General features: G+C 37.2%; 3 protein-coding genes across 3 annotated transcripts; all 3 read right to left on the reverse strand.

Moving 5' to 3' along the window:
* Positions 1-1,588: 1,588 nt before the first annotated feature.
* sp7 (Sp7 transcription factor) lies at positions 1,589-5,241 on the reverse strand. Its single transcript, XM_060867116.1, has 2 exons — positions 5,159-5,241; positions 1,589-3,931 (listed from the first exon to the last, which is right to left on the reverse strand). Exons 1-2 carry the CDS (start codon positions 5,177-5,179, stop codon positions 2,600-2,602), a joined length of 1,353 nt encoding a protein of 450 aa, XP_060723099.1. The 5' UTR covers positions 5,180-5,241; the 3' UTR covers positions 1,589-2,599.
* An 11,531-nt stretch (positions 5,242-16,772) lies between these two features.
* stmn3 (stathmin-like 3) lies at positions 16,773-22,482 on the reverse strand. Its single transcript, XM_060867117.1, has 5 exons — positions 22,285-22,482; positions 19,467-19,562; positions 19,092-19,270; positions 18,606-18,797; positions 16,773-17,654 (listed from the first exon to the last, which is right to left on the reverse strand). The coding sequence occupies exons 1-5, from the start codon at positions 22,301-22,303 to the stop codon at positions 17,595-17,597; spliced, it is 546 nt and encodes a 181-aa protein (XP_060723100.1). The 5' UTR covers positions 22,304-22,482; the 3' UTR covers positions 16,773-17,594.
* Positions 22,483-23,405: 923 nt separating this feature from the next.
* arfrp1 (ADP-ribosylation factor related protein 1) lies at positions 23,406-27,723 on the reverse strand. Its single transcript, XM_060868193.1, has 7 exons — positions 27,371-27,723; positions 27,179-27,266; positions 27,008-27,090; positions 25,274-25,355; positions 24,820-24,890; positions 24,402-24,502; positions 23,406-24,200 (listed from the first exon to the last, which is right to left on the reverse strand). Exons 1-7 carry the CDS (start codon positions 27,461-27,463, stop codon positions 24,113-24,115), a joined length of 606 nt encoding a protein of 201 aa, XP_060724176.1. The 5' UTR covers positions 27,464-27,723; the 3' UTR covers positions 23,406-24,112.
* Positions 27,724-27,862: the final 139 nt, after the last annotated feature.

Here is a 27,862-nt window from a genome sequence, read left to right on the forward strand (position 1 = left end):
GGGGTAATTGGTGTACGCAGACTGCGGGGGTGGTTTAATTTTCTTTGACAGACCTTCAGTGGCGCTCTGTGAGACACATTATGTCAACTGAGAGCCCTGTGTTGTTTGGGCTACAAGAACTAATTAAAAGTATGTGCTCAGCCATAAGATCGCAGAGGATGACAGACCAGAGTGGGACAGGGCAAAAAGAAGAGGAGTAAAGAGAGGGAGGATTGCGCTGGAAAAAAGAAAGAAAAGAAAAACAGAGTTGAGGAAAGAGGAATTCCAAGGAGAGGAAATAAATAGATAAGCTCTTATAAATGTGATCGTAGTTGGCCTAGTAAACAACAACAATAACAACAACAATAATAATAATTTTAAAATTGTAATTACATAATACTTGAAGAAAAATAAAGCTCATACTATGCAGTACTGTATGCATATTCTCTGTTAATATCTGTCCTTCATATGGTTTATGTTTAATTTATTTTTAAATGATTTTACTATTCCAAAATAATTACTCTTATGTAATCCTATAGTAACCCTACTTAATTCAGTCAAAGACCTACAAAAATAAAAAATATGTAAGATATATAAGATAAAAAGTATTATTGTGGCTGCTAAATAACTTCACTTGACTCTTAAACCACTGTTGATTAAGCTAGTGGAGGTTCCAGAAATGCAAAAATCACTGTCTTTTAATGAATGATAGGCTGTTAAGCACCACACAAACATTAAATAGACAAGGCATCAAACACAATTTAAACTAGATTTGTAAAGTTCGTCGTGACAAACTTTGATGTTGGCTTTGACGAGACAAGTATTCGCAAAGGCCGGTGCATTTTCATGGCGAGTGGACATAAGGGTCAGTGTTACTTTTGGACACAAGTGAACAGAAAGATAGGGTGCCAAAACATTTGGAGGCAAGTGGAGACGAGCATGTGATGTCATCCAAATACTCCTGAGGAAGTTCCCCACATTGTGCTGAGTGTTTTGATATGTCACATGTTGTGCTAATTTTTGATTTTCACGTGACATCATCAGAATACCCGCGAGGCAGTTCCCCTCATTGTGCTAAGTGTTTTGATATATCACATGCCCATGTTGTGCAAAATTTTTTATTTTGACGTGACATCACGTGACATCATCAGAATACCTGTGAGGAAGTTCCCCTCATTGTTGTGAGTGTTTTGATATGTCACATGTCCATGTTGTAAAAAGTTTATTGATTTTGCATATTTTGGGGGCGGGAACCGGAAGGCCAGTCGGTGTAGATAGTTCGAAAGCTTGCCGAGTTATAAACCTCCAAAGTTTATAATGGGAGTCTATGGGAAAAAAGGCCACTTTGAGACCCGGTACCGGAAGTACCGGTACTCGGATCGCTTAGAAAAGTAATAGCAACAAACTTCAGACCAGGGTCTGAAGTGCATGTGGCTCGAAAGCCCTAGGCCGCATTAAATTTTATAAATTTTTGTCTAAGCTGAAATAGGAAAACAGAATGTTGGCTTCTACAAAGCCAACATAACTAGTTTTGTCATTGTCTGTTTTCTTTTAGAGACATGTGGGAAATGTAAATAGTGCTATAATGAATGAAATTACAACAGGGAACTGAATTTCACTTAATTTAATTATAAAGACATACAGTTAGCTGGGAATTCATAACTTGAGTTTCATATTTACATACAGGTAAAATAATTAAAATTAAATTGACACTTCAGAAAAATCCACTTTAATCCTTACAATTTGGCATTTAATATTCCACAAACAGAGTTCATACAACAGCCATCAGAACCTGAAAATTAACAGTGAAAAAAATAAATAAATAATTACATAAAATGCAAAATTTTTATTTATTTATGACTGGCTTTGCTTTTATTGACTGTTTCTCATTTCCTATTTTAATGCCAGTTAAATGCAAGATTGTCTCTTGTTAATGTTCATAATTTAAAGCATAAATAAAATTGAATGTAAATAGGAAATTAAATAAGACAAAAACAGCATTCGGATGGAACTCATGGAAAATACTAAACTGTACACTGTAGTCCCTTTTTTGCAGCTTCCACAGACTCATGAGCCCTGATCCACGAGGGACAGTTCAAAAAATTATTTTAACATTAGAAATGATTGTGATTAAATAAGCAAAACTCGTCCCTTTCTTCTAATAAACACTGCACCTTCTGTAAAAACAACTGGCGGTAATGTCTGAATGACAAAACTATGGTAAAAAATGCATCTCCTCATATTTTACCATCTAAAACATAATACCATCTAAAACATTTAAGATAGTGATCAGAAAGGACAAAGATTAAAAAATGAACAGCTTAAAAGAACAAAAGAACCATTGCCAAGTCATAGGGCTGACTAGGTGGCATATCAAACAAAAGTTCATGTTAATGTCCCACACTTTCTTATTTTCACACACTGTTTCTTCATGTTCCACAGGAGAATATCTGATAGTGGTGCATTTTTTTCCCTTTAGGGGCAACAAAATGTATTGAAAGAATGTTGTCAAAAAACAAAGACAGAGAAAAAACACTTATCTATTCTATTTTTAAAAATGCTTATTAGCACCGATCAGAACAGCAGCTTAATCTGAAGATCTTTTCCTCAGATATGGTGGTTATATCTCCAGGAGTCCACTACTGTTCTCTACTGGGTTTCCTGTGGTGTTCTTCTCCTCTCCATTAGTTGTGTGCTCTTGCATGCCATTTCCTGGACCTGCTGGAGCCCCGTCACTTGGGTCCACAGACTCATCTGGGCCCCTGGGTTCTGATTCATTCTCTCCACTCCCAGCTTTGCCCTGCAGGCTGGCCTCAGAGTGGGTCTTCTGGTGCTTACTGAGATGGTCACTGCGTGTGAACCGCTTGTTGCATAGCAGACATGTGAACTTTTTCTCGCGTGTGTGTGTGCGCACATGGCGCTCCAGCTCATCGGAGCGTGTGAAACGCTTTCCACAGAAAAGCCAGTTACACACAAAAGGTCGTTCTCCTGTGTGCCAGCGCAGATGGGCCTTGAGGTGCGAGGCCTTGCCATAGACCTTTCCACAACCAGGAATGTGGCAGCTATGTACAGGCTTTTTGCGCAGAGAGGCAGCAGATGCACCTAGACGTTCCAGCTCTTGGCAGTTGGGGCAGTCACAAGAGGACCTGCTGGTGGCAGAACTGCCGGTATATGCCCCCGAACCCCGAGTTGGCTTTAGGCCCATGGGGCTCTCAATGAGGCTGCCACTGGCTACTGGCTTGGGCTTGTACATGTCCTGTGGGAGCATATGCTGGGAGGACTGTAGGAGATGTGAGGAGGAGCTGAGGCCCACAGAAGGATATGGTGCTGGGTTTAAGGAAGTGAAGTCAGAGCTATAGCTGGACATAGGAGGGCTAAGAGAGGCCTGAGGAGCTACAGGCTGCAGAGGGGCCTGTAGACCATCCGACTGGGTTTGGCCAGCACTTAGCCAGTTAGAGCTAGGGTGGACATCCCACCAGGAGGATGTGGCATTGGCAGGTGCAGTTGTGATGCCAGGGTGAATGCCTGCCTTGTACCAAGAGCCATACGGGTGCGTCATGTCAAGCGAGGTGTAGACACTGGTCAGGCAGTCAGCTGTGGCATGTGCTTTGGTCACCAATAGTGAAGGATCCTGAGAGGCTGAGGAGGATTGGAAAGTGGAGAAAGGGTTGTAGTCAGTGTATGCTCCTGTGGGTGGAGGGGGGCTGCCGGTGGGGGTAAGAAGGCCTCCACTTGTACTGAATGAGCTGCTATAAGAGTCTACTAGGCCTTCGCTGCTTCTGCCATTTTTTGGAGTCTGCAGGTCAGAAGTCATGCTGTAAGGTTTCTTTACTAATGCTGCACTTCCGGGTTTTCCAGGTGTAGCTGTGTCACGAACTGGACTGGTGCTGCCAAATTTGTTGCAGGTGGCGGTCAGCATTGCCAAAGGACTTGAGCCATAACGTGTTTCCTCCTATAAAAACAAACAAACAAACATACCAGCAATAAGATAACACCTTTTTAAGGGCTGCAGCAGTTGTGTACATTTTATTATTTTGTTTATTGCTATAGCACAAATTGTAAAGATTCATAAAGCATTCAATCAAATTGCATACAAAATAATTGTTGAAATACAAATTGCACACAGTAAAGTTATTCAGTAAGTGTAAGTGGAAAAATACACAACAACAACCTTTGCCTTAGTGATTTAAATGCCTTCACACAAACATTTCCTGTTAAACACGTTTACCGTGTAGTTATCACTAGTGCCGGAATAGTTAGACGTTGTTTTGACGACACTTGCTCTTTATAGGCTTAACCTTTTATTGTTTTGTCTATCATTCTGTCATGTGAATGAATAAGTACAATAGACAGGCTTTTGTGGTCCCAGTTACCAGACTGGATATAAGTGGTGATGAACTCATCTGAAAATGTATAAAGAAAAAAATAATAGGTCAACTTTGTTGTGTAATAAGTCATTTTACGTAGCACAGTCTATCCTGTCATAGAAAGTTTTTAAAGCATCTTTCTACTTTATTTTTGTATAGTAGATCTGATGACCAAATAACAAAGGTTTGTATATACAGTTCTGTCTGATATCTGTAAATTAGCTAAGTTTTTCAAAAAGAATGTTAAAATAGACAACCGTTGAACAAACTCTTACAATAATCGGGACGTTAGAGAAGTCAAAGTGAGCGAATATGAAACGTGTGCGCTGCGACGGTATCGCTCAGAGCGCATGCGCTTGCGGTTCGCCTTGGCGCACGCTGCTGTCCTCGTTTCCAGGTTAACTACCATTACCATTAACCGCACTGTGTTTCCTCCACCAAAGCTATTACGGCGGGGGTTGATTTCCTATCCGTTTATAAAAATTATACATTAGAATATCTCTTCTAGATGTCCTGCGATCCCTCACACCAGAACAGATTTTAAGACATTTTCACTGATTAAAAGCCTGATAATGCAATTTGCGTACATCTTGTTTCAGTACTCGAAGCGACTAACTAGTTTGCTGACATTTGTTCTATACATGCTGGAAGCACAGAAAGCATCACAATCTATGTTAATATAGTATCCTGCACATGCTCCTGTTGTATCAGTTGATTTACGCACATAACGTAATTATCACTAAATTTTTTTTATTACAAGCCCAGTCTTAAAAGAGTTAGCATGCAGTCTTGTTAGTTTGACCGTTCCGTACCTCCAGAACCGATGCAGCCATCCCTGAGTACCAAATTCCAAAAGTTGACTTGGACACCGGGAGGTTTTGCGTAAAGACGCGCGGCCCGGGACAGTGTGTGAAGTAAAGCTCTGCTCCGAGCGCTGCGACTTCTATGTGGATTCAGAGACACGCCTCCTAATGACAGGCTCCGTACTCTTTGAAGTAGGCTAAAGAGAGAGAGAGCGAGAGAGAGAGAGAGAGAGAGAGAGAGAGAGAGAGAGAGAGAGAGAGAGAGAGAGAGAGAGAGAGAAAGAGAGAGAGAGAGAGAGAGAGAGAGAGAGAGAGATAAAAGGGGGAGAGAAAGAAAGAAAGAGAGAGAGAGAGAGAGAGAGAGAGAGAGAGAGAGAGAGAGAGAGAGAGAGAGAGAGAGATATTCATATTCATACTGCTTGTAGGACATCCTGTTGCAAAAAAATAAAGCCTAAAAGTGTCTTATAATGCATTTCTCAAGAGCTTTAAAGTGTCTTATATGTTCTCACGTTGTTACGTCAAAGTATTTTGCGTCCCAGCTATCACAGAGCCTTCAATAATTAAATTCTCCATGGCTTTAACCACAGATCACAATTTTCTTAGATCTGATGTTATAAAGTTTTTCTTTTTGTTGGTATTAGCTGCAGGCTATGACATGGACTACTGAATTTGTTATTAAATATATACACATCTAATTGTCAAGTCTAGGAAGTCCTCACATTCTTGGCATTATAGAAAGATTGATCAACAAAAAGACTAGGGAGCCTAGAAATAAAGGCACCAAAGAGAACTTTTTTCTATCAGGAGTGGTTCCATCAAGGGTGGCATTTCTTTAAATCTCTGAAGTCTATGTCTCTTTTACAGAAGAACTATCTTTAGTTATCTTCTATCTATCTATCTATCTATCTATCTATCTATCTATCTATCTATCTATCTATCTATCTATCCACCCATACATACATACATACATACATACATACATACATACACATAACATACACTCTTGATGGTACCATCCCAAAAAAATAGGAAAAGTTTAGTGCCTTTATTTCTTATTTCTATTCAATTGAGGTGTACAAAGCACAGTTTACAAGAATAGGATATGCCGTGTGTATTTGACATGCTTATTATACTGTAAATAGTATGAAAGACACATCTACATAAATGCTGCTAAAGGAACTCACAGAATATATATATATATATATATATATATATATATATATATATATATATATATATATATATATATATATTTAAAAACACAAGAAAAACACAAGATCATTATAGCCTATAGGATATGCAAAAATAAGCTCAGTAGAATAAAGCTTACATTTTGAATGAAATAAAATGCAAACTATATCACTTACACATGTTAACAGGAGACAGACGGACAGACAGACAAGCAGATAGATAGAACGTACATATAAGTAAACACATTTATGTTTTAATTAAGAATTAAAAAACATACATGAGAACATAACATGGGAACACAAATGACATCTTGCACTATGTTATTTTACATTTACCTTTATATTTACTTATTTTTGCAGATACAATTATCAAAAGCAAGTAAGCACGATAGATGCTGTAACAACAGGGATACTTAAAAAGACAGAAAAATATATTATTAGTAAAATAACAATATACAAACACTAGTTAAAAACATGCAAACAACTAAAGACAATATAATGTTGATTCCTAATAATACAATAACTAAAATAACTAAAAACACAAACACAGTAATGCTTCAAATAGTAGCACTAAAGTTTGTATCTTGTATAACATGCCGTGTAATTTTCTGATACTGCTCCCTGCTTGTAAACAACATGATAAATATAATTTATTTATATTTCTCCTTTTATGTTACTCACAATGTCAGATATTCTTAAGATTTCATGAAATTCTTCAAACTGAAACTATGTGTAATTTGACAGTTGAGTAGGAAGTTCTGACTACGGCAATAAGACAAAATAAAGTGTTACATTAAACAAATGTACTTCTATCATATGCAATTAATGTTATATGGTCAATATAAAAGTGAAAATTGAGTCTCACCAAAATTAATATTTTATTATATTCACTATTTATACAAGTCAGTATTAAAGCTATTGTAAAATTTTGACATGGTGTTAAGTGTAGGAGACAGTACATTTTATTTAATTACTTTTTATTTTATTTTATAAAATATTTTATAGTATCTGTACTGTACACACACTATTTAAATACATTTAAAACAGAATTATAGGAGCTCATATATATAAAATAGAAAATAAATCAGATTATGTAGGGTTTAATCTCAGCAGTGCGGTATGATAACTAACGATGTATTAGCAAATATTCTTAAAATGACAAAAAATCTAATATTTTAGAACGAAAAGTAAAGAATCAGAGACAAGAAAACATTTGTAAAATAAAAGTAAATTATGGTAAATGTTGACTTTAAATTATTAAACTGACAAGTATAGATTTATGAGCTTTAAGAATTATTTGGTTGTCAGATCAAACAATTCTCACTTTTGAAATTTGTTAAAATTAACAATAATAATAATAATAAAAAAAAAGCTTGAGATTTAAGCCATTATTTTTGTATTTTCAGCAATTGAAAGATCAGAGACAAGTAAAGCCACTTGAAGTGTGGGAGTGTAGACTTGTGTAGGCTCAGAATGACTTAAACCTATGATTAAAGGTCTTTAAAGAGACACTCCAAAACATTTCAATAGCAGGTTCATTAAGCTGAGCACAATATTAATGCCAACATGAGAAACCTGGATTCTTTATATGGCTCGTGATTCATAAGATAAATAAAACACTGCAAAGAAAAGGCAGGGTGATATCACCAGTATTTTCCATTTTCTACAATCAAGGGACAGGAATGATAGAGGCTAAGAGAGGTTGTCACATTTAAAGGCAACTCCTAAAAAATTTTGTTTAACATAAAAGTGAGAATGAGGGTGCAGTAGTAGTTTTAAAGAAATCAAATGTAATATACATTGCATTCAATGCATAGGATAACATACACGCTGGAATATCGATTTCTTAAGCTAGCAGAAAAATGCAGCATGCGTTTGCATTGTGTGTGAGGCTAGCTTACAGACTTTTTATCAAATAAATAAACAGTTAAAATGGTCTTCCGGTAGCCCATCTTGGTTTGGAGTGTCCTTGTGGGTGTCTTTTTTTTCCAAAATGAGTGGAGAGAAGATTAAAATTGTTTTCAAAAATAAACATATAATTTCATTCTTTATTTTTTTCCTTCAATTACAAGGCTTGGTCAGAGCAGGCTTGTAGTTTGTGAGAGTTTGGCCCTCACTGTAACACACAGACTATATTTAGCAGTCTGCTCTCCAACTGACCCTCTCTCTGTCTTTTGCTCTCTCCCTGTCTTCGTCTTCCCGAGTCTTTACCTCTCGCTCTCACACATGCACAATCATTTAATTCTTTATCTTAGTCATGCAGGATGGCATACTGACTACAGATGGGTTTCCTTTAGAGGGCACTGTCATGCCCACTGCAAGTCTAGTCTGTTTGTACTGTATTACATCACATTTCTTGTAATACTGTATGTTCAAGCTCTAAATGTAAACGTAGGACCTTGTGCTATACTGTACCTTATAGAGATTTGGAAAAAAAAATAATGGACATATTTTAATAATTTTTTTCATTAGTCAAATAAATTATTGTGTTTTTTAAACATCACTCTTCTATTTAGAATTAGCCAGAAACAACCACCCACAACAACATTGCATATAGTTTTAAATGGAAATGTGATGCCAAAAAATAATTTTTTGAGTTATTTTATTTAAATTATTTTAATACCAAATAAGTTTTTTTATAATCAGCATAATTAATATGTTAATTACTATAATATAATAACATTAACAAGGAGTGTACACAGAAGCTGTATTAGAGCTCATATGTAGATAATAGTGAAACACAGACAGACAAAATACATAGAGAGAATTTAGTCAGGAATGAAAACAGACTGGTTCACAGGAGCAGCCATGTATTAGTAGGTCCTGGACTTACAGTATAGGATGCTGGAAAAAGTAATAAAATAGTATACATTCTAGATAACTAGACAAAAGACACCTCTTGAAATGAATTTAAAAACAGCGAGTAATTGTAACTGACACAGTATGTTATCATTACTTGATTTTTTACCCCAGAACACTTACCACTTTTCAACTATACTTAAGTGGTGAAGTGAGAAGTATGAAAAAAAAAATCTTTTTTAACTCATTGAGTTCTGCAGATCTAAGCAAGCCAAAATGAATACAAATGAATAATTGATTGTTTAATACTTGATTCTTTTTGAACATGCTTTGAACAGCTTATATATTTTTTAGTAACCTGACCTACTAAGATTGATTCATAACCACAGTTAAAGCACTGAATTTTTCACTTCATGTCAATAGAAGATATCCTCCCATTTTGGGAAGGGAAAGAAAGGGAGTGTTGGATCCAAGGTTTATTATTTAACACAGACTTGCTACATTTACTAAGTTAGAACTTGACGTAGTAGTTGTACATAACTAGTAAATAGGGACCGAAAAAGGACTCAAGATTTTTATTATAACCTTGCATATCTCCCAAAATGTCTCTAAATGGTTGCTTGTCTGTAATTTAAGGTATTAAAAATGGAAATACTTTGCATGTTGTGTTGCTGAATTGTTAGTGAAATAGACAGAAATATATTCTGAGCAAATCTAACACATATTGTTAATAATTACTATAAGGTTGTAATTCTGAAACTTGAATCATTAGATGGGCTGTGCAGTGAGTATTCATGGCACAACTTCAATGCTAAAATGCTACTTAAGCCCCTGCTTCACTTGCATTGAATATAAACGGTAAATTATAGCTCCACATATGGAAGCCTTGATTGATGTAGCATGAGGAAATGTGAGGAAGTGTGAGGCTCTTCTTGCGATTTGTATGTGGTTTCCCCATTTCTCCTAATAGCTTTGCAATTTCCCTTTGATGATCAGTAATAACACATCCTGAAAGTGTGCATAAAATTGAAAGGAGAGGTGCAGAGAGTCATAATACGGAGATCCAGTGGAAGTAAGCACTTTACGGGGATGTTCTTTCTGTGCTTATCCCCACCAACAGTTCTCTTCAAAGGGGCAAAGAGACTGCATCTGTAATTAAAGATTTAGTAGGAAACCATTTAGTAGGAAATCATTGCGTGTCTATTTTTGAATTATTGACATTAAAGTTTCTGCAGTTTTGGGGCAGAGTAATAGCTTGTAAAAGCATAGATTACTGCACTTTATGACAAGTGTGTGTGTGTGCAAGAATGTGTAAAACTGAGAGCAAGAAGGAGAACGTGTGAGCAGGAACGTCCATACTTTTTATGCTTTAAAGTGTTTGTATTTTAACATCAGCTTGGTCATGACAGAAGGGTAGGACCACAGACAAAAACCCATTTAATACTGAGTGTAACTTTTCGATCGGAAACCTCTGAAATCCTATATTTTAATCCCAAAACAGGATGATGGATTATTCTTTATCCTTACACAGGGTTATTGTAACTGTAACACTGTAGTGTTTGGCTTCAACAAATATTACATTTCAAATGCAGAGGTGTTTTATTTGAACTGTAAATCTACTGAGTGAGTGATTGTCTTGGAACATATTTCAGAGCCTTTTTTCTTGGGTCTGGGGTCAATATGCTTTCATCATCAGCCTGTGTCGTCAGCGCGGCGAGGCCTCGGGTGGTTAAATAGGAATCAGTGGAATCAAATGTCCCTGAATTCCTTCACTGCAGCCCTCAGAAAATTCAGCTTAATACTCCTGCCACACAGGGAAAATGTGAAATGATTAGATGTGTGTGAGAGGCTCTTATGATGGAAATGTGGTAAGGAAGAGATACAGGGTCAGGGACAGACTTGCCTTGCAGCATGACTGCTTTTTCCAGGCAGCATGGTCACAAAAATGGGAATCCTACTGGAAAATAAGGCAGAGAGAGACGTAAAAGTGAGTTCAAGTGAGTCACCAATAAACAATGGTTAATAGTTTTAATAAGGACTTGTTGCAGTGTATAAGGAAACTCTTTTCTTTAAACCTGTGGCTGTGACACACTTCTCTGATGAAACAAAAGTAGGTTTTGAATGAAGTCTATATTTTTCTTTTGTGCAATACTACTACAAAAGCACAACAGAGAAGACACACACATCACATTTCAAGCCAAATGTTATTAAATTATTTTACTTCATATTTGTCTGCTCTTGGCAAGATCACAAGTGAATTTCACAGTTTACCGTAGAAACAGTTCTGTTACATTAGCCGCATCACTGAGACGAGGAAATGGACTAATGCAAACTCAAAAGTGTTCAAGAAGAACAATACACACCCGGTTTTAGTGGTTGTGAGGAAGGAAGGAAACTGAAGAGAAGAGAACAGACACAGAGACAGAAGTCTTATACATCAAGGTAAAAATAAGCAGGTTGTACCTAAAGAGAACCTTTCCTTTAAACCCCAAAAACAAAACAAGAAAGGCCAGAAAGCCACACCATATGTAAGCTAAAGGAGGCTTAGACCACCCAGTGCTGCTCCCACACCCTGAAACTAAATGAGGGAAGCAGCAGCATGTAAAATATAGCCATTACAAAGCAAAACATTAGACTCATGAGCATAACATAGCCACCACCTTTAGCTTTGTGGACATTATTGTATTTTGAAAGTAACATAAGACCCCCTAACAAAATGATTCATAAAACACCAAATCTCTCTCTCTCTCTCTCTCTCTCTCTCTCTCTCTCTCTCTCTCTCTCTCTCTCTCTCTCTCTCTCATATATATATACATAATATATAAACACACAATATCAGTACATGTTTCCGCAACAGATATGAAACGGCTTGTCTACAAAGCATCCTTAATGCTTCAGGCTTCAGTAGATGCATGTACGATTAAGAAAAGCACTCTTGCCATTCAGTCTGAACCTGAAAATAAAGCAGCAAACCCTTCCCTTCCCCTGGCTGAGGCATGCGGTCAGAGACTGCCTCTAAATCGGGAGGCCTGGCTCGGCTCGGTGCAGCGCGGCATCCCCCACACTGAGCGGACATGATGGGTGTGGCCCCTGAACAGTTGGTTTTTGAGGGGGCCCCTCCCGAAACACTGTGCCACATGCCAGCGCCCAAGGGCTCCAGTCAGCCTGACCAAAGCCACCACGAACTACCCACGCCACGTTAGCAGACCAGCTTTTAGCAAAGAGCTCCCCCTGCCGGAGCTGTACCAACAATTCCAGCAACTTTCAGGATGGTCTTTCCACTTTACCTTCTGCCTCCAACAATTCCTTACACTAATACCTGCCAAACTGTTATTTAGCTATATATCCACACACGGATGTGTAATGGAACCCAGGATGAAATTCACATAATTAGCAGGTCTTTAATCTGTCATCAGCAAGATGATAATCTCTATTGCTCAGTTTAAACTTTTTTAAAAGTCTTCATAAGATTTTGTATGAAAGCCACAGCTGTACAGTCTACACTGTCATCTAAACAGCAGAGGTTTGGAACATTTGCACTGTACAAAGGCAGAAATATTTTGCTATCAATAATATGAAACAGTAGCCCAAGCCAACAGTTTTGTGTTTCTGGAATGAAAAAACATGTCATCTGAGGTTATTCTTAACACTGGGATCTGAGACATATTAGAACCAGCGCTTGTACTCGTCCAAGTCAAACATAACAGCTCTTGTTCCTCATTCAGTGACCCATAATAATTTGATGGATTTTTAGAGCTAATGGTTATTTAGCAAGTTAATATGTGCTTCCTAAACAATCAACCGTAATGTGGCACTAATTTGAAAAGTAAAGGAGTTGCAGGGTGAGTGGAGCGGCTGGTTTGAATCAGCAGAGGCCTCAGCCTGGGTTCAGCTTTACTGCCTCCCCCTCTCGGTTTTAAACTGATCTGCGTGTTTGTGGAAGTGCGGCTGGCGGTCGGCTGCTTGGCCTGTGAGGCAGCGCTGTTTAATTGGCCTTTGTTGTGGTGAAAGTGGGGAGCTGTGGTCACATCTGTACAATGGTGATGGCGGCTGCCAACAAACACACATATATGCGTGCACACACGTATATATGCATGCACGCATATAGGAAACTGTGAAATAAGGTGAGTTCACGGAATTACATAAAGAGCCCGCTGGCAAACCATGGCTGGGGGTGTCGGAATGACTCAGTGTTTAAATACTCTGATATATTTCCTCTGTGTAAGGGGATTTTGAGAAGCATATAATTATCACATTTACAAAGGATAGCTTCTGAATAATAAGATGGTGCGATGTTGTAGAGTTTAGGAGTGTGGTGTGTAGGCTGCGAAAGAAAGAGAGGGAAAGACAGACAGAAAACCTGGCTTTGGGGTAACAACTCCTTGACTCCGTATATCCTTAACATTTTGGTTCAATTTGACTCAATCTTTATTTGTTCTGGCTCTCAAATATGCAGTGCTGCTTTTCATTCAGGATTTGACTCCTTTAATATACACATGATTCCTCTTATGTATATATCCTACACTTTTAGTATAATAACATTAAAATATTTAAACAAATGGTACCACTTCTACTTCGCTTAGCCCCCACCCCCCACCCCACTTCATCATTTTCTCATGTGGGACTGATTGAGCTTGCGGATTTAGCTTCATGAAAGATGGCTGTGGCTGAGTGGAGGCAACCCACTGCAGCTCCAATCTCCCCTTTCCCTAATGAGGCTAAGCACAGACACACACACGGGCAAAATGTTGGCAATTCATAGTAATCTGCTTTCTACTGGGTTGTCGTGTTTTCCATCTGTCCAACTCCTCTCCAACATATTGCTTCTCTCTTTTTTCACCATGTAAGTTCTCTTATGGGCTGCAAACTCATTAATTATTATAACATTAACACAGAGAGATTAAGGCAGTTGATGCATATATAAAAAAAGCAAAAACAAAAACACTAACAAACAGAAATAATAATAATAACAATAATAATTATAATAATGATAATAATAATAATGATAATGTACATGCTAGCTTTGTCAAGCGAGCTAAGAGATTCAACCAAATGCACAAAATAATATTTATATAAGTAATAAATGTTGTAATAGTTAACCATGTTATTGATATTTCCCATGTCTAAGATAGCAGCATTGCCAGTAACAAACTAACTAAGTAGCTAACTACACTGTAAAACTTTTTAAAACGGCTAGCTTCAAATCGCGAGTAAAGTCAACTTGAAGATAAGCTTTGTTTCAACTTGATGGTAGTCAAGACAACAGGTTAATTTAAGCTAACTTATAACCTGGCTTTTAGAAACTTGGGTTAAATTTAGAAAAAACAAGAAATAGGTTTATCTGGCAAAATTACCGGTAATACTTGTAATTAGTTATGATTCTTGCTGGATATTGTGTCTGACAAATGCTAAATGCTTCTTTGGAAAATCCTCATCTGCTCTAGACAATACTTCACAAAGGACAGCTTTGAATATTCCTCATAAGGGAACAGTCCAAAAAAATATTTACCCGACATTATTATTTACACTGTATATTGGATTCTCATTTAATTATATTTCATTTGTTTTAATTTTAGTCATTTGTTTTAGGGTTAGCATAGTATTGGTCCAGCAGATGGTGCTGTTTTATAAAGTCATAAATTAAGTGTTAAATACAGTACTCTTTAAAATTATTGGAACAGCAAATAATGATCACCAACTATTCTTCCTGGTTGCACCAGTCTTTCAGTTTTCTGATGAAACACAGCACATAGGCATGTTCTGCTAGTTCAACAGCACTTCAAAATGTCAAAGCTTCACACATCGCCTGAGGCATTTAGTATTTCCTCAGCAGTAAACTGAAAACCTTTGTGCTCAAGTTATGTTGGGGGAAAAAAGTATATGTGTTATTTCAGTTTTGACACTGATGGCATCAACAAGATCTTGAGAATTTGGTTTTATGGTCAATAGCCCATAATCCATCCTCTACTCAATGACTTTGCAATAGTCTATAATAATCCAATGTGTAATCCATTTCACCATAAGAAGATTGTTCCTCTGTTGACAGTCTGTTTCTCAGGATTTGCAGTGTGAAGCAATTTGTCCTTCTAACATGTTGTGCATTCTCTGGGGATACAAATGTTATTTGGTGTCACCACTTAAACACCTTTGCTGTCAATATCGCAGACAAACTCTCTGGACAAATATGCATGCTCAAACAATTAGTCTTGCCTTTGGGGAACATCTCTACATTCACCATATCTCTAGGCAGAATGATTGGCCCAGAGTCTTTCTGCCTTTGATGTCTGTCTGTAAATTGGCTTAAGTCAATCTAAGCTTGAGTCAAACCTTTTAATGACCAACTCACAGATGGTGTTGTTCTGTCATAGTGCAGGTTGTTAAAGTCTGGAATCTTCACATTCGTTCACATGCAACATCTCACTGCTATCAAAAAAACAAAAACAAAATAGAAATAAGAGAAATAGTCACTCCGATAATTTTATTTGCAAACCATTGCCTACATCCAGGAACTCTTTTAGTATGTTTTGAATGTTCTTCTGTATCACTGACATAATTGATTCACAATCACTATTCATTCAATCATTTTTAAAAGTGCAGAATTTCTTGTTTTAGATATCCAAAGTAGAAGCTGTAGGACTGACCTATCCTGTGTTCATTTGACTACCCTGAAATATTTATTAAAAAAATTAATGTTGGTAAATAATTATATATAGCATATATGCGCAATCAATAGTACAGATATTTATAGTAGTAAACATTTACTAAATTCCTGAAGAAGAATCACAAGGGAAGAACAGCTGGATGTACTAAATGCAATCAAGGGATATGCACATAATTATTATTATTATTATTTTTCTTTCTTATTTTCATTGTTATTTTATTTAAGACCATCAACGTACCAATATTATTGATCATTTAAAAAATGTGGTGGTCAACAAACAAAAAGTCCCATGTTTTAAGTTGTTTAACAAATATAGGTGTAAATATTAGTAAATGAAAACTGATAGTGTTTTCTTGTCTCATATTTGCTGTTCCAATACTTTCAGAGGGGACATTAAAAATTTGTATTTTAGTACTAAATAACATTTGGTTTAGATTCATTTCTTTAAAATGACTTACTTGATAAGTCAAATGATGAAAGATTTATATGGCAAACATAATTCTGGTGTGATGTCTGATGAATTCACTATGAAAACCTGCGTACCTTTGTCTGTTTTGAAGGTTGCAGGGGTCTGAAACCAAATGCCAGTGAAAGTAAAATTCTTTTTTTTTTCGTAAAAAAAAAAAAAGTATGTGTAGAATATTATTCTTGTTATCTGGATAAACTACTGCTGTTATGTATAATCCCACCTGGATAAAAACAGTTAGGAGTCTTGCCCTTGCTTCACTGAATTCTCTCAACTGTATATTTTTACCTTTAAAAACTGTTTTTGGAATCATAAGGGCTGTCCTGTGCTCAATGCAAACTGCTCATGCTGACCAAAAAAAATCTATTTTCTAAAAGAAACGTGATATTTGTGTGATATTTTATTTCAATGTAAAGATATGCTGAGATCAGAGTCATTGCATTTTTATCTTGTTTTTCCACAACTGAAGGTTAAGCGCCTTGCTCCGGGGCCCAGAGGCAGCTTGGTGGACTTGGGATTCAATCTCACACCCTTTCCTTTAGTAGGCCAAACCTTAGCCATCAGACTACCACATCCATGCGCAAACACACAATATATATTCATCACAAACACACACATGCTCTGAAACATATTCTTTTTAGAATTGGCTAAAAATACATTGTGGTTTGTGCATTGGAAATTCTGTGGCTTTAGTGGCAGGAATAGTGTAAAAGTTCAAATCTGTTTTGCTTGGTTCATCCAATCTGTTTACCCAGTCAACAAAGCATATAATAAACATATTATAACAAGCGACAAACGAATTTTACCATGCGTCAAGAAGCTAGACAACATTAGCTAGGTAACATAAGCTAATGTGAAAGAATTTCTGAAGGAATTTTAAGTAATATTCATTTTAATAATAACTTTATATATCCTTTCATATTCACAGAGCATTAAGTGCATGTAAGATTTGACAGACGTTCCTCCATTTTCACTTGTAAGCAGGTCAAAAGATTTGAACGATGATGAATCAATAAATATGACAAATAGAGACTTTTTGAATAAGAGAAACAGATAACATTTTATATGGAGTCATTATGCTTCACTTTAGTCGTTTTATTGTTGTTAGCATTCAGTAAGAGTCATATTGCTTTAACAGACTGAAAAACTACAGGGGATGACCTACTTTTTCATCCAAAACCAGTATATGCATGAGTATTCTAGAAAGTGCACTGTAAATGTGAACCAAGTTGATGTTTTATGAAGGTCAGGCAAGTAGAATGACTATTAGATGTTGTAGCCTTCCTCAAATCCAAGGCTGATAGGCCTTAGAAAGACGTTGTATATGGTTTAGCCAGAGAGTTCAGTCTGCAACTCCTTATTCTTGCGTACCTCTGTGGCATGTAACTCCTGAAAAAGCACAGAAATCATTGTATAAATAATTTATACCATTTACCATTTGATTACTTATATGCCTATATCTCCTGATTCAGTTATGAAATTATGCTACTTCAGTTTGTACTTCACTAAGGGACTACCAACAGTTCATTTTAGCCAGGCTATTTTTAGTTTAGTTAGGCTAAGCAGTTTTTTTTTTTAAGTTGGGGGAATAATCAAAGTCATTAGATTCACATCCATTTGGCTTATTAAAAAGCTAAAAAGCACATATGGCAGTTTTTAGAATCAACACAGCTAACATATGCCTCATCTGACTGATGATCTTATTAAAGCTGCTATATGTGAACACTTCAGCTAAACAGTCTTATAACCTTTTAGCTAAATGGACTTAAATACATAATATTGTCAAAATGTTTGTGAACATTTGATCATAACACCTATATGTTCTTTTTGAAAATCTCAATCCAGATTTATTCACTATCTGCTGTTATAATAACCTCCAGAAGGCTTTCCATTACATTTTGGACAATGGTTGTGGGGATTTTACCATTCAGCCACAAGAACATCTGTGGAGTCAGGCACTGATGTCAGGTGAGGATGGGTTACAATCTGTGTTGCAAACCAGTTTGTTAAACTAATTACAAGGTACTCTTACTTCGTGTAAAGGGGCATTGTTATAAGCTTTTAAAGAGAGTTTTGGATGGAAGTCATGGATTTGAAAGGACAGTTTTTATACTATTAGCATTGCTAAGTCAAGGGTAAGTTAGCATTCACCGTACTGTTTGAAAAGCATGATACACATCTAAATTATTATTAGTAATGTTCTTCCTTTCTACGAGGAGCCAATTGAGGCTGGAGAACACAAAATACTTAAGCCTGTATCATGCATGTTGGGTATGCCAGAGTTTATACTGTGTGCCGCATAATGTGCAGAAATAGAACAAACACAGAGGAGAAGCTTACTTTTTCTCTCAAGCGTTGCTTTAGGGCAGTGAGATAGGCTGTGCGATTCTCATTGTTCACTTCCATTTTGTGATTGAGCTTCTCCTCTGCTAATCTGCTGTAGTTGTTATTAACCTCATGGGCCTTATTGAGAACCTTCCGCTCATGTTCACGCTTCTGTGACAGCTGCTTCAAAATCTGCTTCTCCAGATTCTGTAGCCAGCGCAAGATAGAAACAGAGATAAGTAGAATGAAAGAATGAAATACTCTTCTGTAAATGTCTTTGTAGGATGACAGTAAGTCTACTGTCAAAAACGTTATATGAAATAAATTAAATTTAGTTTTTTATTGAAAATAAAACTCATTTAAATGAGTTAGGTTTCATCTAAGGCATGTGTAGGAAATTAGTTAAATTATGATATTAATTGAGTAGAATTATTATGTTGATCAGTGGTGAATTCAAAGTTTACTGTCACTGCTATTTTTTATTATCAATGTCAAACGTACTCGTCTTCTGTCCTCAGCAGCATCCAGTTTTTTTTGCAGGTTTTCCAATGAGGGCTCCTTCTTGTGGGCCGCCAGATACAGACTCTGAGGCCTGTCTGGTGACAGATCAGTGGGGCTATTCAGGATGATCTCAAAAGCCTGGCCAGATGTTCGCTTATTCAGGGACTTTACCTCCATATCTACAAAGAGAAATCAACTACACTGTGTAACTCAACTTTATTATCTCAACTTGACAGTATACATTTATTTATATGGCAGCATATTTTTGTGGGTAGCACACTGATACTGTTGGGAAACATGTTCTAGTTGATTTAGTTCAGCTATAAATAAAAGTATTTATCCACAGCAATGATATAAATCAAAAGCACTTCGTACCTTCAAAATGGCTGATGGGTTGATGATGAGGCTGAGAATATAGGCAGGAACAGATGAGAGACAGCATTGACATCTCCTTTAGCTTTTCAGTATAGGCTAAGAAAAAAGAGTGGTAAAAAATTCAAATACAAATTTTATTACAATAAAAATAGAATATAAACAATACAGCTACAAATATAAAGAAAATATAACAATATAAAGCAATTCAGTTGTACAGGTATTTAAAGATAACAGCATTTACAGCAGATAGAGAAGATGTTCATAAAAAGTTCCCAATACCCAGTGGAAGACACTTATTTCAACCTGTACTTGGGACCTTAATCATTTGGTCACTAACCACTAACTGAGCTCCTGGTTCACCATAATAGCCTAATACAGCTCCTGCTACTAACGATCTTTGTTATTCATAAGTGATTGAAAATTACAGAACACACTCTTTTCCCCAGAGAGTCCTTGGCTTTGGAGGGGCAGAATTTCATCTTCATGTTAAGCAGTGAAATGCTTCAATGCATGTCTTTGTTCCAATTTGGATGCAGCCAAGTGAATATTATCATGTGCAAATAACAGGGATGTTCTGGAATGTCCCCAGTAGACATCAACATTCCCCAACACATGCTCAGCAAAGCTTGTATACGGCCTCCTCTTCCACCTGAAATACCAGTTTTGAGGAGACCTAAAAGACTTTTCCTATGACCTCTCATACTGTACTTCTCCAATGCCTGAGCTTTTTCTTCTGCAGTTTCTGGTTCTCCTACACCTCTCAAACCAACCAGGACTGCTCTTCTTGAGCATTATTCAGAAGCCCTCTTTTTTTTTTTACTTGATGACTTCCCTCACCACTGCTGTCTGCCATCAAATCTTAGGGTTACTGACATGACAGGCACCACAGAGTCTTTCAGCCACAGCTTTTTGCAGCAATCATTATCTATGAACATGATCCATTCAGTCTCAATGTCCTATACCTCATTCCATGTAAGGTAGAAATCGTTTTAGGTGACAGTTCCATTTTCTCTTACTAAAGCTTCTGCCAGATGTTCGATCCTGGTGTCTGATTACAGCCTGTGAAATGTTTTGCACATACAGTCATATGCAAAAGTTTAGGAACCCCTGACAATTTCCATGATTTTCATTTATAAATATTTGGGTGTTTGGATCAGCAATTTCATTTTGATCTATTAAATAACTGAAGGACACAGTAATATTTCAGTAGTAAAATGAGGTTTAATGGATTAACAGAAAATGCGCAATATGCATCAAAACAATTAGACAGGTGCATAAATTTGGGCACCCCAACAGAAAAATCACATCCTTTAGCAGAAATAACAGCCTCTAGATGCTTCCTATAGCCTGTAACAAATAGCGAATGTTTTTCTTGGAATGCTGTCCTTTTGGCTGCCATGCACAATGCCCCTTGTTTTGACCAAATAACACAATCTTTGTTTCATCACTCCACAGCACCTTATTCCAAAATGAAGCTTGCTTGTCCAAATGTGCGTTTGCATACCTCAAGCGACTCTGTTTGTGGCATGTGTTCAGAAAAGGCTTCTTTCGCATCACTCTCCTGTACAGCTTCACCTTGTGCAAAGTGCGCTGAATTGTTGAACGATGCACAGTGACACCATCTGCAGCAAGTTGATGTTGTAGGTCTTTGGAGGTGGTCTGTGGGCTGTTTTTGACCGTTCTCACCATCCTTCGCCTCTGTCTCTCCAATATTTTACATGGCCTGCCACTTCTGGTCTTAACAAGAATGGCAAGGGTGCCCAGATTTATGCAGCTGTCTAATTTCATTTTGCACATTTTCTGTTAATCCGATAAACCTCATTTCACTACTAAAATATTACTGTCCTTCAGTTATTTGATAGATTGAAACACCCAAATATTTATAAATGAAAATCATGGAAATTGTCAGGGGTTCCTAAACTTTTGCATACGACTGTACTTCTCATGACCATTTGAATTTCTTCTACGATCTATGGTTTCTTTCCCATGTCCACAAACATGCTGGTAATTTTGTTGACTGCTCTAAATTACTCCTAGGTGTCCAAGTGTGTGCAAATATGTAATATACGGTCCCATATAGGGTTCATTATTGTCTTGAGCAGTTACTGAAAACATTTCTGCCACTATGGGTGAAGGATATTTCTGGAATTGTGTGAGTCATGAGCAGGGTGGCGTGGGTTTGTTTGTGTCATTTATCATCAGTGAGCTGATGACTTTTCAGGATCCAAAATATTCCAAGTCTAATGTTTTAATGAGCTTGGCTCTGATGCAATAAACAAATATATTATTAACATCTTTTTGACTATGCTTTTTTGGTTGCTGATTGGTTGCAAGTGTCACTCAATGCCAGGTCACAGCTATAGAGACTTATCGGGGTCCAGGATTTAATAAAAGCCTGTAAACTGGAATATCATACATGAAGAACAGGTGCTGAATAAACTCTGAAATGGTCTTCCCTGAAGGAAGGCTGAGTGGGTGGTACTTCTGCAAGCCTGTTATTCAAGGACTGACATTTACAGTGTATCGACATATGATCTGAGAAAACTCCTGTTTCTTGACAAGACGAATAACACACACATTGCCCCAGGCAATGCAAACACGCAACACAATTAAGGACACTACATTTGTTTAGCTTTAATCATAACAATTGGTGTATATATATTTTTCACTGTCCATATAAACGTTGCTATTACAATGTTATCTAACATTTTATGTTCTGTGATAAAATATCACCCTGCACAGCTTTTGAGAGATACCCTGTAAATTCATGTATGATGCAGATTCCCTGTTCATGAGTAAATATTGTTTTGGGTCCTACCTGATATGGTGCTATCCATCACGGTGCTGGATTTGGTCAGATGGAGGACAGAAATATGGAGAAATGAGAAAGAATGCGAAAAGGGAAGGTGACTGGGAGTTAAGTGATGTCGAGGTGCCTTTTGAGCTAGAGATGCAGCAAGAGACAGAAAGGGAGGGGAGATGAAGCAGAAGAAAAAAAAGTGAGGGGAGGGGACTGGGTGCGCAGGAGGTAAGAGATCTGGTGAAGCAATTTGACAATGTAACTGCGTTTTGTTGAAGGTGTGTGGGGAGGTATGAAGGGCTGTTGTCTAGGAAACAAAGGGCAGATTTTTCTGCTTATGCAACCGACAACAAAGAGTTTTTTTTCTCTCTCTCTTTCGGACACACACACAACAGAAGAAAATCAGGTCAGGAATGTGGCATAATGACAAAATATAGTCGTGGGACAAAGTATTTATTAAAGCATCTCAATGTTAAATACTTTGTGTTTTTTTCTGTTTAACAAATTTTAATGTTTAACACAAATTCTTCATCATGATTGCTGTGGTGTGATGTGGCTTTCAGTGATGTTTATTGCTTTTATTAAACTTCCCGCAAGACTATGTGCAATTATGCATGTTACTGCTCCTGTAAAATGATTTGAACTAAAACAAGAAAACTATACAGTCCTCTTACACAACTCATGTGCAAGATGTTTTGAAGTATGGCTGGTGTCACACTGATCACATTGAAGGTGCTAAAATCTAGCCCAGGACAGCTTTTTCAACTTTAGTTTAAATATTCTATATAAGCTAAAGTTTAAAGCTGTTATTGTTACACACACACACACACACACACACACACAAAGCAAAAGTCCACAATACTTCACGTCAGTGATTATTCATAAGGCTTAATTGCTGTGGTGAAGGATGTGCATGTACATCTCTCAGTGTTTCACAAACGAAAGAACCAAAATGTTGCCTTTTATTAACCCTTTAAAGGAAGTAGGCAGGAGAAGAACTGCACTCAGGGAAAGAGAGGGGAAAAGAAATGTCGACTCACATCACTGGGAGTTGGGCAATCCAGGAAGGAATCAGTTTGATGTTAGGTTTGATGGGAAATTCACACAGACAGAAAGATAAACACTCACATGGGACTGTGTAAGATAATATTCAAAACTTTAATCAAATTAAACACAGCCACTGATTGACACTAGATGTCCGGGTTTAGGCTTACACTTGATCCTGGAATGTGAATCAATAGAAGATGTAACAAAAACTCATGCAGTTCCTGCATGTTCAAATCCCCTGTTGTCTGAAAGAACCAGATATCTCTGAGGCTTTGTTTACTTTCAACAATGGTGTTTATTATAGAATTCATTACAGAAGTTAAAAATATCTGATCTGATAGGATTCCAAAATGAAGAAGAAACTAAGCTGCTGAGCAAAAACTACTTGTGTATGTTCAATGAAGAATGTCTACATTATTCCGATAATACTTTAGTCTTAAAAAACAGACCCCCCCCCCTTTTTTTTACTTTAATCCTGCTGAACAGTGAACTTTGCACCAAGATAAGCATCTGCTCTACAACAGAATTCACTGTCAAAGCAAATTGTCCATCGTTTAATTTGTACTTTTAAAAAACAAGTTAACATCAATGTACAGTGTTGTCATTTTACACATGAGCACATTCCTGTCCATAGCTGGTGCTTTAGTGTAAGACAAGAAGCTGGGATGAATGCAACCACTGCAATAAAATCCAACTGGACTGATTTCTTACAGAACAAATCAGGACACACACACACACACACACGCACACACGCACACACGCACACACGCACACACGCACACACACACTAAACACGAGTCTATGTAATGTCTTTTTGTCGAGGTGGACGATGAATGTTTCGAACCACACACTTCACCATCCATTCAATTCCTTCGTTTACCCCTTCACTGAAAAAACAAGGATAAGCATATAAGTAACTACAGTAATAACAGAAGAGTTTTATTATTACACAGCTTTACTTTATATGTGTGAAATATAAACTACCTGCTTGATATTCTTACACTTCCATTTTTTAAATAAAAGCTTTTCTTTTAAGAAATTAAGAGGGGAGATTGGAGAGAGAGAGAGAGAGAGAGAGAGAGACTTACCCTGTGAGAGCAGTACAAGGCTGGACCAGACAGTCCCGTTTACCAACTTTGGGTGCACAATCACTGAATGCAGTCTTAATATCAGATACAGATAAACAGTTCTAAGGAGGAAAAAAGGTAAAAAAAATTCAAGCCTAATTTATTACCAGATCATAGAACGTAGGCTGCCAAATGCCGTACATGTCACAGCAACAATGTGTACGTGCAAGAGGTTACAAGTCCGTATGGTGTCATGACTTACAGCTATCCTCCATCCATTCATTCATAAAAAGAAAAACACTTTGATAAAAAAAATAAATAAATCTCAACAATGTTTGAAGGCTTTAAGTTGAAAACAGAGCCCCATCTAGTGACTACAATCAAAATAAGTCATCTGAGTGGAACATGCTTACACAAAAACCTGTATATGAATACGTACCTCTACGTCTTGTTTATTTGCAAGAACCAGAAGAGGAACACCTTCAAGAGCTTCACTACTTATCATCTTCTCTTTTTTTTGGGGTGGTGGGGGGATCAGAAACAAGAAGGTCATTAATAAAGAAATGAAAGTTCTTACAAAAAAGGTTTATAGTGCAAGCAATAAACATGAACATTAATGCCATATCCACCAATTTACTTTACCTGTTGGACATGACAGATAGAGATAATAAAGGTTATGATGTTTGTCAAACATGTGTAGCCAACAATGGTAACTAGCCAACACTGATAGTGATCACCTAAAAATGCAAGCATCAGGACACCAATGGCACTCTTGACTCATTCTCATAGCCAAGTTTTAACAGTCTAAACATGTGAAATTTATTTCATACTGATTGGAGCTATTAGGCCGAAAGGCCTGAATAATGCCCCTTCATTACAGACTTCAGACTCACCAAAGGCGTCCTTTGACTCGGACAGACGCTCTTCATCAGTGGAGTCAATTACATAGATAACTCCATGAGATTCTGCATAGTACTAAGGAGAAAATAGAAAATAAAACAGATTAATAACGGTGAGCCATGGGACAAAAATGCACTTACTTTTATTCTTATTACAGATAAATTCAGTGAGTTCTGACTAGGTACCAGCTGTCAACAGGCCAAACAGGTCAAATTGGTAAACCATCTTCACCAACAAAGAAGTTCAGCTAAGTTGACACAGAAATTTGCTTTATAGGTTCCCTGACTTTTGTGTTTACAACCTTTTTAGGCAGCATGGTCACATCACAGCTCCACTCCTCTGGTCCGAGCCTGAGCTCAGTGTTTGCTCATGTTCTCCCTGTGTTGTTTACCCTGTGTTCAAGTACTCGGGTTTCTGCCCATTCTTAAAACACATTAGTAGGAGGTTGACTGTTGCAATGCCCTTAATCGTGTCGGTGGCTGTTGTAGGAGCAGGTTTTAGCTCCTATTAAGCAGAGGCCACACCGTAATCTAATAAATGCCAAGCTACACTGAGTAAACAGGTTGAACCAGGGTTGTCTTCTGCTTGATTGGCATTAAAACCTGCACCCACACCAGACCTCTGTGTATAAGATTGGATACCCCTGGAGTAGGCAAGGCAAGGCAAGATAAATTTATTTGTATAGCACATTTCATACACAGAGTGTATGAATAAGAGACACACGATAAAATCATAATAAAAACAAAGAACAATTAAAAAAAAAAAATAATTGTGATTTTGATAAAAACAGTTTAAAATATGTTAAAAAGAATAAAACAGGAGTAAAAGTGATTTGGATAAAAAGCGCAGTCAGTGTGAAGCAGCACAGTGCTCATTTAGTAAATGCAGAGTTAAACAGATGTGTTTTTAATCTTGATTTAAAAGTGTCTACTGTTGAAGCACATCTGATCTCTTCTGGAAGCTGATTCCAGCTATAGGTGGCATAATAACTAAATGATGACGCACCTTGTTTTGAGTGAACCCTTGGTATCTCTAACTGACCTGATCCTAATGATCTGAGTAGTCTGCTTGGTTTATATTCAGTTAGCATATCTGTAATGTATTTCGGTCCTAAACCATGAAGTGATTTATAAACGAATAACAATACTTTAAAATCTATTCTAAATGTAACTGGAAGCCAGTGTAAGGACCTGAGGACTGGAGTGATGTGCTCAGATTTTTTGGTTCTGGTCAGAATTCTGGCAGCAGCGTTCTGTATGAGCTGCAGCGGTCTAATGGTCTTTTTGGGGATCCCAGTAAGGAGTCCATTGCAATAATCCACCCTGCTGGTGATGAAAGCATGACCAAGTTTCTCTAAGTCCTGTCTTGAGACAAAACATCTAATTCTGGCTATATTTCTGAGATGATAGTAAGCTGATTTGCTTATCGCTTTCACAGTAGCATTAGAATCAGGGGGTAAATCCCTGTCTGATGCTCAGTGCTCCTGGAATAAGTTCCATATCCACCGCGACACTGACCACGATAAAACAGTCAATGAATAAGAAAAGAATTAATCAATAGGTAACGAATAACAGCTGTAATTATTCACAGCTTGATGTTTTTGACTAAAGACTAAAGCTCACTGTGTTTCGGCAGTTGGGAGCTTGTCAAAGCTGGATGATTTCAGCAGACAGGTACAGAAACGTGGCTCAAATCAGTGCCAACGTGGGGAAATAAATAACACTTACTTTGTCCCATAGTGACTGCAATTCTTCTTGTCCTCCAAGATCCCAAAACATGAGCCGTGCTTGTCCAACATCTATAGTGCCAACTGTACAGCAGAGACATGCAAAATATCATCTATATGCTGTGGGGTTAATTTCCCTAAACATTGTAAAACACAAAAAAAATACACTTACTATTCAAACCGACCGTGGTGGTGATTTTGGAAAGGCTCATGCCTTTGTAGTTCTTGCTAAATTTCGTTTTTGTTTGCTCCAGAAACGTCTACAGGAGAAACCACAGCCAAGTAAATATTCCTCAGAGACCAAACACAAACCGATACAGTCAGATTAACATGTACACAAATAAAGCCGGATAAGAAACCTTACCGTTTTACCAGCATTATCAAGTCCAAGAATCAAAACGCAGAATTCGTCTTTTTGAAACATGTATTTGTAAAGACCCGACAACAAGGTGTACATCCTGAAATGTATAACAAAGTGACTTTTCCTTCAAGGCTCACGTCACATTAGCAACAGTAATTTGTTGGAAACAAACTATCATGCTAGCTTAGTGGACTAAACATGCTAGTTCATTCACAAGAGTGTATACACGAGCTATGTATTACTAGCTAAAGAGTACCAGAGTCGATACATAAATAATTATCCAGAAATAATCCTGAAATCCAGTGTTTATGAAACTGTCCTCACTAAAGTAGCTTAACACTTCCGCTATGAAACCTTTACCGTGAGGCATTGTGGGAATTGTAGTTTCGTTCTTTCTTCTGTGGCCTTATTATCAGTGAATGAACAAAGAGTGGAGATGTGAAAGCCACCTACTGCTCTGGCGTATAAAAGGACATTTATACAGAAAATACACCC

Source organism: Tachysurus vachellii, chromosome 4, assembly GCF_030014155.1.
Source record: "Tachysurus vachellii isolate PV-2020 chromosome 4, HZAU_Pvac_v1, whole genome shotgun sequence".
In the NCBI taxonomy this organism is placed as follows: Eukaryota; Metazoa; Chordata; class Actinopteri; order Siluriformes; family Bagridae; genus Tachysurus; species Tachysurus vachellii.

Excerpts from the sequence above, each read along its gene's own strand:
- stmn3 (XM_060867117.1), bottom strand. Across the intron at positions 19,271-19,466 it reads ACCCATCAGCCATTTTGAAG|ATATGGAGGTAAAGTCCCTG; the intron begins GTACGAAGTGCT and ends TTCTCTTTGTAG. Across the intron at positions 17,655-18,605 it reads AGCAACGCTTGAGAGAAAAA|GAGTTACATGCCACAGAGGT; the intron begins GTAAGCTTCTCC and ends GTGCTTTTTCAG.
- arfrp1 (XM_060868193.1), bottom strand. The coding sequence starts at position 27,463 with ATGTACACCTTGTTGTCGGGTCTTTACAAATACATGTTTCAAAAAGAC. Across the intron at positions 27,091-27,178 it reads CACCACGGTCGGTTTGAATA|TTGGCACTATAGATGTTGGA; the intron begins GTAAGTGTATTT and ends TCTGCTGTACAG. Across the intron at positions 24,503-24,819 it reads CAAATAAACAAGACGTAGAG|AACTGTTTATCTGTATCTGA; the intron begins GTACGTATTCAT and ends TTTCCTCCTTAG.
- sp7 (XM_060867116.1), bottom strand. The coding sequence starts at position 5,179 with ATGGCTGCATCGGTTCTGGAG. Across the intron at positions 3,932-5,158 it reads TGGCTGCATCGGTTCTGGAG|GAGGAAACACGTTATGGCTC; the intron begins GTACGGAACGGT and ends TTGTTTTTATAG.